This window comes from Fulmarus glacialis, unplaced genomic scaffold (assembly GCF_000690835.1).
Source record: "Fulmarus glacialis isolate BGI_N327 unplaced genomic scaffold, ASM69083v1 scaffold33593, whole genome shotgun sequence".
Classification (NCBI taxonomy): Eukaryota; Metazoa; Chordata; class Aves; order Procellariiformes; family Procellariidae; genus Fulmarus; species Fulmarus glacialis.
This window is the reverse complement of record NW_009201665.1, coordinates 31,332-50,131: the sequence shown is the minus strand read 5'-3', so window position 1 is coordinate 50,131 and position 18,800 is coordinate 31,332. Positions and strand designations below refer to the sequence as shown.

General features: G+C 36.4%; 1 protein-coding gene across 1 annotated transcript in view; it reads left to right on the top strand.

Moving 5' to 3' along the window:
- EPRS (glutamyl-prolyl-tRNA synthetase) overlaps positions 1-18,800 on the top strand; it is a 38,538-nt gene that overhangs the window by 6,008 nt on the left and 13,730 nt on the right. Inside the window, exons 3-20 of the mRNA XM_009574016.1 lie at positions 505-661; positions 1,833-1,972; positions 2,632-2,726; positions 4,036-4,162; positions 4,695-4,887; positions 5,264-5,435; positions 6,425-6,658; positions 8,109-8,193; positions 8,518-8,577; positions 10,967-11,077; positions 12,705-12,841; positions 13,600-13,807; positions 14,245-14,357; positions 14,976-15,093; positions 15,200-15,577; positions 16,476-16,706; positions 17,389-17,637; positions 18,485-18,715. Coding sequence (XP_009572311.1) covers positions 1,970-1,972; positions 2,632-2,726; positions 4,036-4,162; positions 4,695-4,887; positions 5,264-5,435; positions 6,425-6,658; positions 8,109-8,193; positions 8,518-8,577; positions 10,967-11,077; positions 12,705-12,841; positions 13,600-13,807; positions 14,245-14,357; positions 14,976-15,093; positions 15,200-15,577; positions 16,476-16,706; positions 17,389-17,637; positions 18,485-18,715 — 2,745 coding nt within the window. The 5' untranslated portion in view covers positions 505-661; positions 1,833-1,969. The remainder of the gene's footprint in view (positions 1-504; positions 662-1,832; positions 1,973-2,631; positions 2,727-4,035; positions 4,163-4,694; positions 4,888-5,263; positions 5,436-6,424; positions 6,659-8,108; positions 8,194-8,517; positions 8,578-10,966; positions 11,078-12,704; positions 12,842-13,599; positions 13,808-14,244; positions 14,358-14,975; positions 15,094-15,199; positions 15,578-16,475; positions 16,707-17,388; positions 17,638-18,484; positions 18,716-18,800) is intronic.

Sequence of the window (18,800 nt, the reverse complement as noted above, 5' to 3'; positions counted from 1 at the left end):
GGGGGGGAATGAAGTGGGGGAGGGATTTGATTTCTTCAAATCTAAAAGGAGATGAGGCAGAGACGAGAGGGGAAAATGGTATACTTGTCCAGTAGCAGTACCAGGAAGATCAAATAGGTCACAAATGTGGTGTCTAAATAGTTGAAGGATAATGACGATTATTATATACTGTGTGTGATAAAGAAGTACCTAAGAACTACTGATTATTTTTGCCAATGGGAATAGCTTCAGTAAAGTCGGTATTTTCAGCAGTTTGAATACATCCTGAAGGAAGAAATTAAATTTAATCATTTAGTATAGTTCTGGGTGAATGTTTTGGTATGTTTTATTTTAAATGTTCTTTGAGCATAAATTGTGATTTATTGTCCAATATATTTAATGCTAATGTTCCAGTTAATATTTTCTGTTCAGCTATTAAATGGATTGTATATTACTTCAGATTTTTAACAAGCTTCTTTCTCATTCTTTTAGTAACTTTGACTATCCGTTGTCCCTTAAAACTAGATTGACCATTGGCTGGAGTTTAGCGCTACAAAGTTATCTACTGCCAGCCAGTTTCTTTCAGCAGTCCAAGAGCTCAACCACTGTCTGTCTCTGAGAACGTACTTGGTGGGAAACTCTCTGAGTCTCGCAGACTTGTGTGTTTGGGCTGTGCTAAAAGGTATCAGTATATGTTCTTGCTTTCATTGGCTTGCAATCAGTGTACACCAGGTGTCCTCAAATTTCCTTTTTGTGGATGCTAGTAACAGCTCTTAGCTGTATGCCAGACTGTATACTATTGTGCATACTGCTTTGGCCTGTGCATCGCTAGTGGTGGGAATAGCATAGCTTAGGAAACCCTAGAATTTTTTAGAATTGTTGTTATATGTGGAAATTTATAGGATGTAATTATAGATGGGAATTTTTTTAACTTCTTTTGTGTTAACTGTAAGAGTGTTTTTTTTATTACCTGTTTCCTAAATATGAAACTTTGCTGTGGCCCAACATTTTGGATTAAATATTTAAATTATTTTGTAATACAGAGTAAAATTTTATACACAGACTTTTCAATGACATTATCTTAGTAGAGGAGATATCTTTGGTGTTTAGTTTGAATTATTAAAAGAGGTATATGTTACCCTATGAAATACCCTTAGAGGTTAAAAGAAGCTTTGATGAACTGTTTTTACGGGTTTGGTTTTTATAGTCTCTTAGATGTATGTCTAAATTTGATAGGTGTCAATCTACCAGTCAGTATGACCAAATTCATCTTGCAAGTGAAATACATATTCAAGATTAAAGGCTAACATCTTTCAGTATTTTTTGAAAGTTGCTGGTCTTGAGGGAAGTCTGAAAGGAGTGTACTATTTTCATTTTTTTTTTTCTCCATTCCCCATCAGAATCTTTCTAGTGAAGTGTTCCTTGAAAAGTAGATTGTGGGAATACAGCCCCTCAAAAATAAAGGGTAGTGTTGATACATGTTTCGCTTCTGGTAAAGCTTAGAAAACATCAAATGTAGACACACTAGAGGGATATCTTATATTTCTGTCTCGAAAAAAAAGTTGTCATTAATTTTGAGGTGGGTGATACAAAGAAAAATATATGTTCCCCAGTCCCCCCCCAACCTTCTGCTTTGATGAAGCCAAGAAATAATTCAGTATGTTTCGGGTTTGGAGGGAGTTTATTTAATTTGCTTTAGAATGACTTGTGTCCCCGTGGCTAAATGTCTTTTCAGAAGAGAGCATAAGTAGCTTTTTTAAAAACATAATATTTTTTTAGTCTTAAAAATTGCTGTTGGTAATCATTCCATTTTCATAACTTAATAGCTGGAAAAATGATTTGTTTTCCAACAGATAATAACATATGGCAAGAGCAATTACAGCAAAACAAAGCTCCTGTCCATGCAAAGCGATGGTATGGCTTTCTTGAGGTACAGCGTGCTTTTCAGTCAGTAGGAGCCAAGTGGGCTTCTGGTACACCAAAGGTTAAAATGGTAAGTTTTACTCGGATCCTCTGGAGAGAGTAGCTTTATTTGTGTGAATACACTATAAGACAATTTTTTTTTTTTAAGTTAGAGAAATAAAAATTAAAAAGAATCCGTTGTACAGTGAATTAAATTTTTGTAAACTCTTGTTTAAAAATAAAGCTGTCACTTTCATATTTAGAAAGGCATGAGTGGTGTAGTCCAGTGCTTAAATGGAATCATGTGAAAATGACACCTCTTAATCACCACTGCTGTTTAGATATATTGTTTGCTTTTTCTGAAGAGGATTTTGAGATCCTGATAGACCTGCAAAGGTTGCAGTCTTTGGTTGATTGAACTTGTTAATCACAATCAGGTTAAGAACACTAAGATATACAAACTTGGCTAGCAACTGTTTTCTTCTATGGAATAAATTAAACAACTTGATGGGACTTTTCAGTCCTGGATCAAATTTGAAGACAGAATAACTTCAAAACAAGATTAATTCTGGAGTTTTATGTACTACGAGTAATGTGAAAGTTGTGAAGAGGTGAATTTGGGGTCCAATACGGCAGCTTTTTGTTGTCTGGTTTGAAAGGAGACCTTGGAGCAAGAAGCTATTATCTAGAGTTTTATATCGGATTATACAGCTAATGCGATCTGTAATTATATCTCTGTTAATTTTTAAGGCAACAGAAAAGAAAGCGGATGTTGGGAAGTTTGTTGAACTTCCTGGTGCAGAGATGGGAAAGGTCATTGTGAGGTTTCCTCCTGAAGCAAGTGGGTAAGAAACATAAATACTTTAAGAAGGTTCTATTTGTGTTTTTTCTTTCAAAAAAAAGAAAAAAGTGTGCTTTGGTGAGGGTGTTAATCAGCTTATCAGACAAGACTTTTAAGCCAAAAGAGTATTTAAAGCTTTGTCTCTATCTATGTTAGTGCTGTACGTTTACTTCTCCTGTATGCCTCATTGCAGTGTTGCTTGAACTTGGAATAGGGAGATTAGTTGCCAGCAGGTGACATGGTGCTGCTCAGCAGTGGGATGAGGAGAAGCAGAAGGATGGCATTTGCGTGGATAATGGAGGCGTGTGCACTGACAGGAGCTGTGATGTGTAAATAAAGTCTTTATGAGTTGGGTGAAAAGACTCATAGGGCTTCTCAAGGAAGCTTAGATTTGAGAAGGGAAAGAAGGGATAACCTCCCTTCGGGAAGCATGACACCAGATGTGTAATGGAGGCCTTTGGCTCAGGGGTCCAGACTATATCTAGTCCCAACACACAAACTCCTTAAAGACCACACAGTGGGGATGTGATGAGCCAATTTAATAAATACAATTTTCAGCCAGCTTTTAGTTTTCTGTTTCTTTTTAGAATTGCCTGATGAGTTGTAAAATTTCCATGATTGCATTTCTTCATTAAACTGGCTGTTCAGCATCATGTGACTTCTGTAGTAGTGTTTCTTACTCTACTAGTCCAGTATAAACTGTTGCTTAGATATCATGAGTGTGCATGTATGTGCATGTATGTGTATAACATATATTGTTCTCACATTACTTTAGTAGCTTTTAGTGTCTTAATTCTGGTGTTTTACTTAAAACACTTGTTCTTTAGAGACACGTGTATTTTTAATTTTTTTTGGAAGTGATTTTCATTTTGTGGATTTGGGTTTTTTATATTTAGTTTAAATTGACAGTAGCTTTCTAGCTTATCTTAAAAATACACATCAACCACCATTTCAGAAAATTCCACTCTTCTGAATGTGGTAGGTTCAGATTACATGGTTGGTACTACTAAGTATCATCAACAGTTGGTTTAAGTTAGTCTGTAAAACTGGAGATAGGTGCAGTCCTGTCTTTATATCCATAGTGACACTCTAATTTACAGATTGAGGTGTTTTTAACAGTTAACTACTAAGTTTATGGTAGGAAAAAACATAATCTGCCTTCATAAATGTACAGTATTTCAGCAAATATCCTGGTGGGTTTTTTTGTTGGACTTGGGTATGGCTTTCCATTCTTTCTCCTTCCCTCACAAAGAAACAAAAAGTCTAGCTGAAGTAGTGCTGGTGTATATATTCATTTTTTATTTCTTTTTTAGATACCTGCATATCGGTCATGCCAAAGCTGCCCTGCTAAATCAGCACTACCAAGTTAACTTTAAAGGAAAACTTATTATGAGATTTGATGACACAAATCCAGAAAAAGAGAAAGAAGACTTTGAAAAGGTATGATAAGAGAGCAGGGAAATCCATTCACTGTATAGCTAATTCAAAGGTAAACGACATGCCGATCTGTTCTTGCACACTTTTTTTTACAGTATCAGTATTACACTTAAGTCTTATGCTTGTAAGAAATTTCCATCATCTTTACCTTAAAAAGCTTAAAGCCCTTTTACCAGTAGCTTATTTCTTCCCTTTCTCCAATGTTTACAGTATCTAGATACGCAACTCTTGCAATACGCTGTTGTCCTCATTGTATAAATACTACTTAGTCCATAACAAGTAATTTGTTTCAGCTTTCATCTCCTTTTCTTGTCCTACCTCTTCCTTGAAGTTGTCTCAGGCTGATCTCCTATAATTATAGGCTGTGAATTAATGATAAGTGCCTGCGTCTCTTTCATGCATGTCATATTATTCTTATGGCTTATCCTTCCCGGACAATGGAGCATTAAAACCACCGCATCTGGCATGAAGAAGATAGAGGTTTAAGAAAACTAGCTTTCCTGAATATTACGGTATACAATTTCACACTTTGCAGGTTATTCTTGAAGATGTTGCAATGCTGCACATCAAACCAGATCAATTTACATATACCTCAGATCACTTTGAAACAATAATGAAATATGCTGAGAAGCTTATTCAAGAAGGGAAGGCATATGTGGATGATACTCCTGCAGAACAAATGAAAGCAGAGCGTGAACAAAGAATGGAATCTAAACACAGAAATAACTGTAAGATATTTTAAGCTTCTGTCTTGCTTTCTTATCTTTTTAATTTGGCATCAAAACTTGATTTTTATTAACAAAGATGGATGAGATGACTAATTGCGTATGTCTAAGGTCCTTGTGGGAACTTGGAAGTGTTTAGTGCTTTGTTCTGTAAGGCTGGAATAAGTGTACATTTAGACAGGTGCAGTAAACTTGTGTATGTATGAATTCATCACCATTCATTACTACTTTTAAAAAATTAAAAATGTAAAATGTGTGAAAATGAATTCCAGTGTCTAAAGAGAGGGGTGCTGTTGCTTTTTGTTACTGCAGTGATAAAATGTGGTTCTGTATCAACTTCATAATACCTTCGAAAATGATTTATTTTTATTGTTCTTAGGTGTTAATAAGAATCTACAAATGTGGGAAGAAATGAAAAAGGGAACAGAATATGGACAAAGTTGTTGTCTACGAGCAAAAATAGATATGAGTAGTAACAATGGATGTATGAGGGATCCAACTCTTTATCGTTGTAAAAACCAGCCTCACCCACGTACTGGAAGTACCTACAAGTATGTTCACTTCCTCCTTGTGTGGCCTGGGATTTTTGCTCTTTTTAGGGCATTTACTGTTCCTTAGTAAACTTCTTTTAATACTTGGAACCTGCTAGCATTTTTCAGTCAGAATATGTAATGAGTCTCTTGACTTTTTGAAACTTCTGCAAATGACCGTTAAAACCTGTGAGTTGGCCATCATGGTCAGCAGTGAGCATTATTTCAGTTTTGTTCCATAAATACATTTTATGTCAGTGAAGAGCTTTGAGTCAAAACATGAATTAAGACTTAATGGCTGTATCTTGGACAACAAAGTTGTTTGCTTTAGCTCTTGGAGCTGAAACTGAACCGTGGCAATTTTACATTGCTACATTTTTATATTGCTGCAAAACATCCTTGATCTACTTACCTGAGTGGCTGCTTCCATTTTCACAGCAGCTGCTGTCTTTGTGCAGAATGAAGAATTACTACATTGTGCATTGAAGTAAGCCTACCCAATTGTTCAAGGCTATGGTTCAGTGCTTATTTGAAACCTCTGTTTCCAGCTATACAGCTGCCTTTTTGGAAACATTGATTTAATGTGTGTATAATAGTAAAGCTATGTCTGTGGGTAAAGGTTTGTTTTTAAACATGAAAGCTTTGCACGTTATTCAGTCAACTGATGATTCTTTTTGATATTTAAGGAAAAAAACCCCTATAAGTCAGCATTTTATGTGTTTGAAAAGAACAGTAGCAGTGTAGGATTTTTTTTTTTGTCTTGAATATTAAGGCTATGATCAATTAATTCCTTGAAGGCTTTCTTTGTTTTAAAAATGTATTGTCCTCTGGATCTTTTTATGGACAATTGGTTGTGTATGTGCTATTTTAGTTTTGATCTGAAAATTTTCGGGATCAGAGATTATGGATATTTATAATATATAAATATAAATTATGCTTGGTTTAAATGTTTACATGTGAGGAAAGTGTTTTGTTCTTCTGCCCTGCTAATTGAAGGTCTTTATTCTCAGGGTTTATCCCACATATGACTTTGCCTGCCCCATTGTTGACAGTATTGAAGGTGTCACACATGCATTGAGAACAACTGAATACCATGACAGAGATGAACAATTCTACTGGATCATTGAGGCACTGGGCATAAGGAAACCATATATATGGGAGTATAGCCGACTAAACCTCAATAACACTGTGCTCTCTAAGAGAAAGCTTACATGGTTTGTCAACGAAGGGCTTGTGGATGGATGGTATGTTACATGGTTGTAGTTCAGCATTGTTCCTTAAGATACTCGTGACTGATGCATGCATTCTCTGTTTTGGACAGTGCTTAGACATCAAAGCAGTATGAATGAATATTTAAACAATATTTAAGAACATAGTTTAATTACAGTGGCTTCTGCATGTACAATGTGTCTGTTTACTACTATACAGTAACTGTGTACTGTATATTTCTATCCTGTAATAAACATGAGGTAGCTTATTTTTGGGCTCTGGCTCTTGCTATGGGTGCTACTTACACATTTTCCACTCTGAGTCATTGCATACATTCCTGAGCAATGCCAGAAGGGGGCCTGAATTGAAGAACTTCTGGTCCTATCCATCTAGTCAAATCCGTCCTGCTTCCCTCCCGTGTGCCCTCTCCTCCTTCTTTCTGTTCTTTTTTTCATGTTAACTGGATTTCTGCAGATAGTGCTTGGTGGCCTAGTAGCTTAAGTATTTTCCTAGAAAGGGTGAGCCGTGTGTTTACACTTCTGCAAATAGTTCGGAGTCTAGAGAAGCTCCTTCTTTGTTCATTCCCACAATGGGCTACCTGTGGGAGCACACCATCTGAAGTCCTCTCCTCATAGTACAGGAGTCTGAAGAAATCCATGGATAATACTAAGTCAGACAACTGCTTTTAGAGTTTTTCCTGGGCTGGTTTTAGGTGATTCTGTGCTCAGTCTATGGGAGCTGCCTGGTTGTCTTGCCTAGGTGTTGTACCAAGTGTGCTTTTTTTTTGGTTTTATTTTTCAGTTGTGTTGGAAGCCTAGATTCCTGGGTTATGCATGGAGCCACTCTGCTAGAGCCAAAATTATCTTCCCGCCGCGCCCCCCCACCCCCCAGAGGTGTAGCTGGTCTTATGATGACCTCTCCCTCCCTAAGCCTCCCTGTTAGGTCCTCAGCAAGGTTTGATTCGTGTTCCCACCAACACGTATTTTACATTTCAGATTAGGCCTTTTTATTTCTTGCATAAGAGAATAAAATCATAGAATTCTATCACTTACGTCATCGAGAGGTAACATTGTCATTGTCACTCATCTCTTTCTGGTTTCTCTTGAGCAAGAAAGAATCAAGTCCTGTTGTTTCAGGTTCCATTACTCAGGTGCCATTGAAAAGGAAGTAATGTAATAGGGACATACTTTTGCCTTGCCAGTTTTTGAGGGACTTGAGATTGAATAGATATAGGAGAAGAGCCACTTCACCAAGAGATGGCTTCCCTCGCTGGGGTGAAGTAGAAGAAAATCTGCACCACACATTTTGTATGGATAAGAGCTCAGTCTTTTCAGTTAGGTCTTCTCATCTAGCTCTTAATTCACACAAGCGAAATACACTGAAGCTGGGTCTTTAATGTGTGGCAGTATTAGTAAAGTTTTTGGTCAGTCTGACTAATAGGTAGAGCTTAGCGTGTGATACTGATGAAACATCTTTTTCTACTAGGGATGACCCAAGATTTCCCACTGTGCGTGGTGTCCTAAGAAGAGGCATGACAGTTGAAGGGCTAAAGCAGTTTATTGCTGCTCAGGTGGGTGTTTTCTTCTCTTCCAATTCTTTGGTAAGGACAAATTTTTCTGACGTTTCAGTTAAAGTACTTGTCACCGGGAGGTTTCTTCTTTTGAAGGTTTGCTGCTTTCATGTGTACTACTTCACCAATGTTCACCTATGAGCAGGTCCTGGCAAAATGGGGTAGCAAGTTTCTAATTTTAAAAAGTGTATATTTTGCAAGCTCAAGATGCCTTTCTAAACTGTTTTGATGAATGCAAACAGTAGAGGGTTTGTAGTCTTTAAAGGACTTTGTTTTAAATGAGTGTAATAGCTAGAATATTTATATTAATGTGGTTTTTTCCAGGGTTCCTCTCGATCTGTTGTGAATATGGAGTGGGATAAAATTTGGTCCTTTAACAAAAAGGTATGTGCTTACTTGAATTTGATGCTACTCCTGATATCCTCTTTCTGGGATATGTAGAGAATCCAGCGTTCACTGGAGTGCTTATCACAACAAGTAGCAGTTGCAGTATCTTGCATCATTTGGCACACTTTCAGGAAAATGGAATGTCCCCCCCTTTCTAACCTGATCTAGCACTAATCCTATTGATTCTCCTATACCAATACTTACTTGCTTTACTTAGTAGTACGGGGAAAGATAATGATATTTGCTGTAAAATCTGATATGAAAACTGCATTTCATTTTTCTGCTTTCAAGCTGCGAGCTATCTGTAAGAAGGTATTACTTAATGCTTTTTACCTTAGCATATAGCTTACAGTGCTGTAAGCATACATAGCATAAGCTATCATTTTGCAGCTTCATAGTGCAGTCACATTTGCTTATATAACAGGAGCTCTACAAACCCACTGAAAATGCATTATTCCTAGTTTTAAAAGGCTGCCCATTTCTGGTTTGGCTTATTTGTTAACATAAACACAAATCTTATTCAATTTGATTCACGTTGTCCGCTTTTCCTTTCTGTGGCAAAAGGACTAACGCGCTGGGTATACTGCCAATGTAGATAAAGCCAGCACTGCTGATGTTTCTGACTGAATGTCAAATAAGGAATATTGCATCTTGACATAGTTAGTTGCTTTCTGGCAGCGGATGCTTGGACACTATAATAAGGCGAATTGTTATAATGCTGATTGCATATTTTGTGTGATTGTGGAAACACCTGTTATTTTGCATTGGGATTCCTGCTTGGTTTTGCTTAGATAGTACCCAGATCTGTTCATTTAAGTAGTTTTTGCTTGTCTGGCATGTGTCTTGTTTTTCTTCATGTATTTTGCATTTGGTCTGCTACATACACAAGGATTTATGAATTGGTTCTTTCTGTTGCTGCATAAATATATTTATGACTAAGAATTGGATTTTGGGGAAAAATCCACAATGGACTGTCAGGGCTCATTTTTTGAATTGGCTTTTAAACTGAATTTCTTAGACCTCTGACTCAACTCCTTGGACAGCACCATATTTATTAGCCAATTTTATTTACATGTGTCTATGCAGATAGTTTGCAATCTGCAATATGATCAGAAACAATTGGTTGCATGGAGGTAGTTCTGAGCTCAAAGACTTCATCAGTGTGAGAGCTCTTATATTATATGTTGTCCTGTAATTATGCTACTGACTTTTAAACACCTGTCATCTGAGGAAGGATTGTGAGTTTTAATGAGTAAAATAAAGAGCCTGGTAATAATATTGTAAAATTCAGTCATTTAGTTATGAAAATTATGATATTACATCACACACCTATATTTTGAGATAAACACACAAGTCCTTTTTTAAACTGTGTGTCTAACATTTAGGAGTATGACTTCAGTGATTATGAACTTACATATGTGTGACTTCTTAAAAGTATATCATCATATCACCTTACTTGCTAATGTCAAGTAATTAGATGCTAAATACTTTTTTCTAAAATTGCCGTGTAGTTTTTCACTTGAGGAGGAATAAACTAAGGAGAAGAAAAGTCACTTTATATTAATGAAAGCAGGTGTTTTCCTTTGTGTTAGTTTCCAGTTAAACTGGTAGATCTCTGATACTTTTTTCGGAGCTAGACAGCTGTTTTACTTGAATTATGTTTTTAAGTGCCTCTGAACAGTTTGTCAAACCAGTATTTCAGGTATGAAAAATGCTGTGAAAAACTACATCAGTTGAGTTTGAAAATAGACAATAAAAATACAGGAAGACATTTTAGTGGTATCTTTTTCTTGCCAAACTCATGTTGTAGAAATCCTGATGAAGTAATTATTATGGTGTTGCCTTATTATAGTATCTAATGCGTCTGTATTAAAATTGCAGACTTAATTGGTGCTTTCTGTATAGCCAGGTCTGTCCCTGATTCTGCTGGAGTACTGACCTGGCAAATGAGTATGGGATCAGGTCTTGTGCTGCTGGAACAAGAAAAAACTGCACTGATGAATTATTGCTTTAAATTCAGCTAGCTAGAGGGAAAGTGGTCCAGATGTAATAGCCTATGAGCGTAGTAAAACTATATCAAAGTACATTTTGCTGTCTTCCTATGAGGCATTAGCTTATAATTTTGGTTACTTCTGGTGTCAGTGGTACCCAATCCATAGTTTTTACTCAAAATATTTGAGTAAAGATGGGAAATTGTGAAGTATTATCACTGTTTTCTCAGTTTTCTATAGCTTTGGATTAAAGTAACATTAAAGCAATCATAAAAAAATGCAGTAACATAAAGAGTACCAGTTAATATTCCTTTTTGGTGGTTGTTGTTTTATACAACATCTTATTTCTCTGTCAATGTCATATAGTCATGATCCCCCTCATTTGTTTTCTGTAGGTTATAGACCCAGTAGCACCTCGGTACACTGCTTTACTGAAAGATGCAGTGGTCCCAGTAAATATTCCTGAAGCTCAAGAGGAGATGAAAGAAGTGGCTAAACATCCAAAGGTTCTCACTTTACTCTCTTAATATTCTTGTATTGCAGATCTGTAAGGTTAGAAGTACCTTAGCTTGGAGCAGTCAGCAAGGAGAGTCCTGGTTTTAACTTGCTCAGACAGCATGATATGAAACCAAGGTGTACTTTTTTCACAGAATTGTCAAAAAGTGGGCAACTACTGAACGTGTTTGTTCTGTTAAGAGGATGTGGGAAACTGCTTTTCTAAGTATATAGAGTGTGTATAGACAGTGCATTGAAAGGCCTCTCTGGGAGTTTTCAGAAGAGGCTAGGTGTTACAAGTATGGAGTGATGCTCAGACAGTTTTTATTATTTTTTGATACTAACTTTCACAGAGAAGTTTGAATATAAAATTTTATTCAAGCTTTATGGGTATAATACAATAGATACTGCTTATCCATACGAGTGCAGAATGCAGGAGATTTTTTTTTAAAATAGTTTATAAAATTAGACTTCTGGAGAAGTGATACGTTAACCTGTTAATTCTACCAATCTGGATTTTTAATATGACTTTTAAATTCGGGTAGCAAAATAGTTATTATCAAAAGTTAAGAACTTGCTAATTTGATACTCTTAGTATCCAGTAAATGGAATAATATCCCTTAAGAAAGGGGATGTGTTACTGATACAATTCTTTTTTGGCACTACAATTAGGAAAGATGCTTTCGTTTGAGCATGGCATCTCAAATTGTACTTAAGTTTCACTGAAAGCATCCCTTAGATATCACACTTATACTGAGAAACAAGTGAATATTGTTGAGGTTTTGCTTCATTTATTTGTTTCTATTTTGTTGCTCTGAGTGTTCCTGTAGCCATTTCTTGTAACTGAGAGGTGGACCTCTAGTTTGCCCTTTTCCCTATGGCAGATAAACAAGAAAACAGGTTTTGAGCAGATGCAAGTGAGAATTGTGACTCTTTAAGAGTCAAAAAGTCTGAAGTTTGGTCAGTTGCAAGCCAGCATATTAAAACATTGATATTAAAAATGCTGTCTCCAGTATATAATGAAGTAAGTACTGACCAGAAGAAACAAATTTCAAACTTCTGATCAGTTGAAAAAGTCTGAAATCCTAGCTGTCTGCTTTTTCTTTTAAAAGTTAATCTCCATTGTTGAGATGCTTTAAAGCTGAGTACTTTTAGTGTTATAAGTGATTTATTTCCAATTCCTGTTTTTAAAAATCTATGCAGCTGAGAGAAGCTCCATATTTGTTTCTATATTAACTATAATAAAAAGCAAAAATGAGAGTTATGAAATTATTTTTGAGGGGAATTTGCATAGCAAAATGGAAACTTGAGAAAAACTTACTTAGTTTTTACCTGTAAAAACTTAAAGATGTATGGACCTTAAGGAAACGGGGTATGCTGTCGGTTGTGTTGGAGCTAGTATTTGATAGGAGAAAGGATTTTTTGAGTGTACTCTCAGAGGAATGCATGCGACACTTGCGAACCAGAAACCTGAGAGTGTTGTAGAAGAATACTATAGCTTTGGGTTACTGTTCTTGTTCGTCTTCTATCTTCATCTGTCTTCTATCATAAATAAAATAGTGTTTTGGCACTGCATTAAATTTAGTCAGCTTATATAAATAACAGTCTCTCCTTTAAAATAAAAATCGTTATTCACAGAATGCCGATGTTGGGTTGAAACCTGTGTGGTATGGCTCCAAAGTCCTGATCGAGGGTGCAGATGCAGAGACCCTGACAGAGGGAGAGGTGGTTACATTCATAAATTGGGGCAATATTATCATCACTAAATTAAACAGGTAACAAATACTGGGAGATGAAATGATTATTTGCTTTTCAGCTTTTTGTTGATTTTTGTAATAGGTAGCTTGAAACAGTAAAATATTAATGGTTGTCCATATATGTCCATTCTATGATTCTGTATATAAATAACTACTTTGAAATATGTCAGAAAACAACATTTTAGCATAGAGCATATTTTATTGTAGACTCAGGTCTGAAATCACTAGTCAGTCCTGATATTGCATGTCCCTCTCATCCAGTGTTCTCCATGTATCTGTGGTAATATTTCCACTGTGAAACAGCTTTTTCAGACAAAAAAAAACCCACTTGGAATTTTAACAACTTTCACCCTGTAACAAACACCTGCTTTTGCATACTAAAAAACTATACTTATCACAATTTCAGTTGCCGAGCTATTAAGGTGGGGGAAGGAGACCATTAATGTCATCATAGTATCTTTGAAATGGTTGCGTTGAGACAGTGGCAGAATGGGGTGAGCTGGGATAGAGGACATAAAACAAATAAGTAGAGATTTTTTTGCCATGTTCTTTACTGTCTCTTTATATTTAAGAAATCAAAATTAAAGGAGGACTTCAACAGAAGTGAATACACCCTTGCATTTCCTGCGTGTCTCCCACACTTCAAAAATGAACTCTGAATACTTGTTTTTCAGTGAATCTATTGATGGGCTATAGTATGAGAACAAATGAGAACAAATCACTTAGGCTTCACTCTTATAATTTCTGTTTTCCTGATAATTTCCATTTTCCTGTAGAAATTCAAGTGGAAAAATTATGTCTATCGATGCCAAGTTGAACTTAGAGAATAAGGACTTCAAAAAAACGACTAAGATCACTTGGTTAGCAGAAACTCTACGTGCACCACTCATCCCAACTGTCTGTGTTAATTATGAGCATCTGATCACTAAGCCAGTTCTAGGTAAAGATGAAGATTTCAAACAATATATCAACCGAAATAGCAAGGTAAGTTATCTTTTTGTCCCCTTTATTCCACAAAGCTTAATGTTTTGGGTTTTTTTTTGCCATCACTATTTCTAGTTACTTTTTTTAATCTTAAAATGTCATTTGTCAAACAAGTAAATCATGTGCTGGTGTATCTAGTTTCCATGTTTTCCATTTAACCTCTCATAATTACAAAATTAAAATTTGACTCACGTTTTTTCTCAGGCGTTACCTGGCTTTTACACATCTGTGACCAATAGTTTGAGGTTTTTGTCTTGATACATTGTTATGATATGGCATCTTATTGCGAGTGCTTGTTCTGCTGCCCCTGGAATTAACTAATATTTCAACGCTTCCAAAATCAGAAAATCACCACTATCCTTCAACAGCTCTACTGTATTTCTTACTATTTCTTGTGCTCTATTAGATTTGGACTGATTTTCTTTTAACGCTTACAGCAAGAAGAACTGATGTTAGGTGATCCTTGCCTTAGGGAGTTAAAAAAAGGGGACATCATACAACTTCAGAGGAGAGGATTCTTTATTTGTGATCAGCCCTATGAGCCAGTGAGGTAAGCTACCTAAGAATGACCTAAGCAGACTTCACAGAATTTGCTTTAGCTTGATGTGTTTTAATGTGTTCACACATGCATTGGCAAGAGTAATGTTGCTTGCAAATATTTTCCCTTTTACCATGTCCTTTCTGTGGAACATCTCTGTGGACTGGCATGGCTTTTAGCTTGTATGTTCCTACCTTTTCAAACTGTCTAAGCCAAGCACATGGCACTTTTGGTGCACCCCAGCTAACTTGGACTTAGTAAAGAGATCGTGGTTTCCTTGTGATTCTAAGTATATAAATTAAGGAACAAATGTTACGGAATAAAACAGGCCTTTGCCCAATTAGAGTGTGCACATACTATTTAATTGTAACAGTTCTTTAGTAAGCTACCAAACATCTAAATTACACTGCGTTTCAGCATAATATTATAACATAAAGAAAACTTGTACTTAACACGAATCAATGCAGATCCCCAATTATGTAAATTTGGGTAACTACAGTTGTGTACAAAGATAAACTTGCAGTTGTGCCGGAGCATCTTGTAGAAAGAGTAGAACATTTGTTTTAATAAATGTTTCGTATGTATCTTGTGTTTCCTTTATTATTGTGTTTTTTATAAATCCTTTTACAGTCCTTACAGCTGTAAAGATGCCCCGTGCATTTTGATTTACATCCCTGATGGACACACTAAGGAAATGCCAACATCTGGGTCAAAAGAGAAGACCAAAGCTGAAACTGCAAAGAAAGAGGTAAACTCGTGTTTTAGAAAAATGCCATAAAATGTATTACTGTACATGTATTACTGTACATGATTATCATGCTGAATACTTGGCTTTTTTTTTTTGTTTTTTTAAGGCTAGTTCAGCTGTAAAAGGAAAATCTGCTCCACTTGTTGCTGATACCTCTACTCCAACCTGTACTGTATCCGAAGGTCACCTGGTCATTTACAACAGGGTGTCTGCACAGGGTGATATAGTTCGTGACTTGAAAACTAAGAAGGCAGCGAAGGAAGATATTGATAAAGCTGTGAAACAGTTGCTGGCCTTGAAAGCAGAATATAAAGAAAAGATGGGCCAGGAGTATAAGCCTGGAAATCCTCCAGTATCTGTAACTGAACAGAGTGTGTCTTCAAAGCTTGGGACCTCTTGTACCCTGGACAGCAAAGCTCTATATGATAAAGTAGCAGAGCAAGGAGAAGTGGTCCGAAAACTGAAAGCTGAAAAAGCACCTAAGGTGGCTGATTAAACTAATACTTTTTTTATTTGGGTTTGCATAGCCCATTGTCCTCTCTCTGTGGAGGTGAATGGGTGCTTATGGTTCCATGTTTTCATAGTGATCATCATTTGGACTGGGCTCTGTTCTGTCAAGACTTGTGTTTTCCAATACTTATCTTTTAGCTAGACATGTATGACAAAGTTTGTGTTAATATTCATACAGATAAATTCCTATATTTCTTAGGCTGCTGTTCTGGAATGTGGACAGGATTCACCCCACAGCATGAGTTGATTAAGTATCCAAATCTGGTCCTTGGGGTTGAAATGTCCTGCAGTATTTATTTATTTATTTATTTAACTAAATATGGTCAAATTATGTGACTTCATAGGATTGACTTGTTGCTCTTTAGATCTTAAAAACAAAACAAAACAAAAGCAAAATGCAGAAAGGAAAAAAGAAAGTAAAGATCCAAATAGTACAGATATTTTTGAAACCCCTTCCTGTCTGGAGCTGAGCATAGAAAACATAGCTACTAGTAGCTGTTTTCTTTCTGTTCTTTCTAATGCAGAGCAAGAAAAGATGGGAAATAACACACTTTGCCTGGTGGTTAAATACTGTTCATAATAGTGTCTTGGTAGTACCATAAAATCTAAATAAATGGCAAGATCTAAACTAATTTATTGTTATAATTTTATTTAGGACTATTAGGGTTGTATATCCCTTAACAGGAGTTACTTTGTTAAAATAGGAAAGTAGTAGAGAAAACTTTTCTGAACAACTCTACTACATAGTTAAGAAAATGGAATAGGTGTGCATAAACTGCAGGTCTTTTCATAAAAGTATTTGAAGTGCACTTCAGAGTCTTATATCTCTGTCTTTGTTCTTCCCTCTTTCTGCCCCTTTCTTTCTCTTTCAGGATGAGATAGGTGCTGCTGTGGAAGTCCTTTTATCCTTAAAGGCAGAATACAAACAACAGACAGGCCAGGAGTACAAACCTGGAAGCCCACCTGTGGTCTTTGTCCCTCCTCAGTCTTCTGCTGTTTCTACTCTTCCATCCCCATGTCCAGTAGACAGTAAATCTCTATACAACAAAGTAGCTGAACAAGGCGAATTGGTCCGCAAACTTAAATTGGAGAAAGCTTCAAAGGTTAAATAGCAGTGAATACTTCTGAGTGGAACAGTATTTTTAGTTTAGACTAGAACCTAATTACAGGTTTTGTGAAACTTGAGGAACAAAATATCAGCCAGTACTTTCAAATTCCACGAAGTGCTTTCCCAAATTCTCTTAAGCTGATACGGCTGATTTCATGAGTTCTGCCATAGTGCATGGAGAACCTGGAAAATAAATAAACAAGTTATTTTTTTAGTGATACAAGATAAGTGAAGCAAAAAACTTGAAAAGGGGCTGTAACTTGAAAGCTAGAATAGCAATAGTAAATTTGGTAGTAATTTGATAGTGACCAGGGAACCATTCTTTATTCTGAGTCTGAGTATTTGCTCCCATTCTCCAGTGTGCAAAGTCATGGACTGCTGTAACTGCAGGGAACTAAGCTGCCTAAATGGGAGGCTTTCATGGGAGAGAAATCAGCCCTTACATATACTGCCTGATTAGGTCCTTTGATGTGCAACTTGTAGGTATTGTGGCTGAAAAGTTTTACCACAGAACTCAATGATGACAACTTACACTAACAAGTTAGCTCTAGAAGTTTTATTACTATATAGCTATGTTAGTGCCATTCTAGTAAAGGTTATGTTATCTTAGCTATTGTGCTGCATCTCTGTTGTTTCTATCTTTATCTGCAACTGCTGTTTTTCCTTTCTTGCTTCAGGAACAAATAGATGAGGCTGTGAAAATTCTTTTAAATCTAAAAACAGAATATAAACAAAAGACAGGTCAAGAATACAAGCCTGGAAATCCACCTTCAGCTCCTCCTTGTATACCTTCTACTACACTTCCATCTTCTCTGTGCTGCAGTAACTTGGCACCCTGTAACTTAGTGGATGGCAAAGCACTTTATGATAATGTAGCTGAACAAGGGGAAGTGGTTCGCAGACTCAAAGCAGAGAAAGCTTCCAAGGTATAATAGTAAATAGAGAGTAAGCAATTGTATTTCTTGCCACATTTTGCCACTGGGGGGAAATCTTTCACTAAGTAATGATCAAACAGTGTACTAAACTCCCTTATGTCTGGGTCATAGCTTAGCTATCAAACTTGCATGGTCTGATAATGCAAGGCTACTCTGATTTAAGTACACAAGGCTACTCTGATGCTGGATACTTTCTTGACTCTGAGATATAAATTCTAAATTCGACTGGTGTAGAAAGTCAAACTTAACCTCTCACATCTAGATGAATAGGCACAAGCATGGCAGATGTCAACTCTGCAGAAGTTTTTAATGTATTTTACTTTTCCTTGCTATATTTGGGACAAGTGAAGATAAAAGTATCTAGTGTACTGCAACAATAGCAAGAGTTCTCAAAACTTTACAAATTCAGTGATAGTTGTGGGAAAGAACACAAGACAAACCTGTATGTTTTCAGGAGCTGCTGTTTTTTTCCACCTTTATTTCTACCTTGCAGAATTGGTTTTGATGTTGGGTTGTTTTGGGTTTGGTTTTTTTTTTTTTTTTTTTGAAAAGCCCTTTTCTAAAACAGTTTATTGTGTCTTTCAGTGTAGGTTCTGCTGCAACGATTAACAGGTTGTAGCTGGCCAGGTGGGCTAGGGGAACATTCTGGTATAATGTGACAGCTCTTGAACATACTTGTGTTGCTCGGGGAAGAGCTGTTACTTGAATCCTCCTCTAATTATGAAGCACTGTTTATTGCTAGATGGAAATTGTATTTTCTTAGCCTGAAAATCAATGTTTCTTGTCAGTTCTGTCTTTAATTCTCACCAGTACATCCTGCTATTTATCCTCCATATAGGATGAAATAGATGAAGCAGTAAAACTCCTTCTTTCTCTAAAAGCTGACTACAAGGAAAAGACTGGGCAGGACTACAAGCCAGGACATCCACCAGTAGCTCAGGGTGCTTTGCCCCAAGCATCAAACACAGTACCGAGTGGTCCAGACACACCCGAAGCTAAAGCCCTGTTTAGCAAAGTAGCTCTTCAAGGCGATGAAGTTAGAAAATTGAAATCAGAAAAAGCAGAAAAGGTAAAAACATGCTGTAATATAAAAATGTAATATCTGTATTTAAATCTAAAAATCTATTTTAAATTCAGTTTGATTATGGGAATTA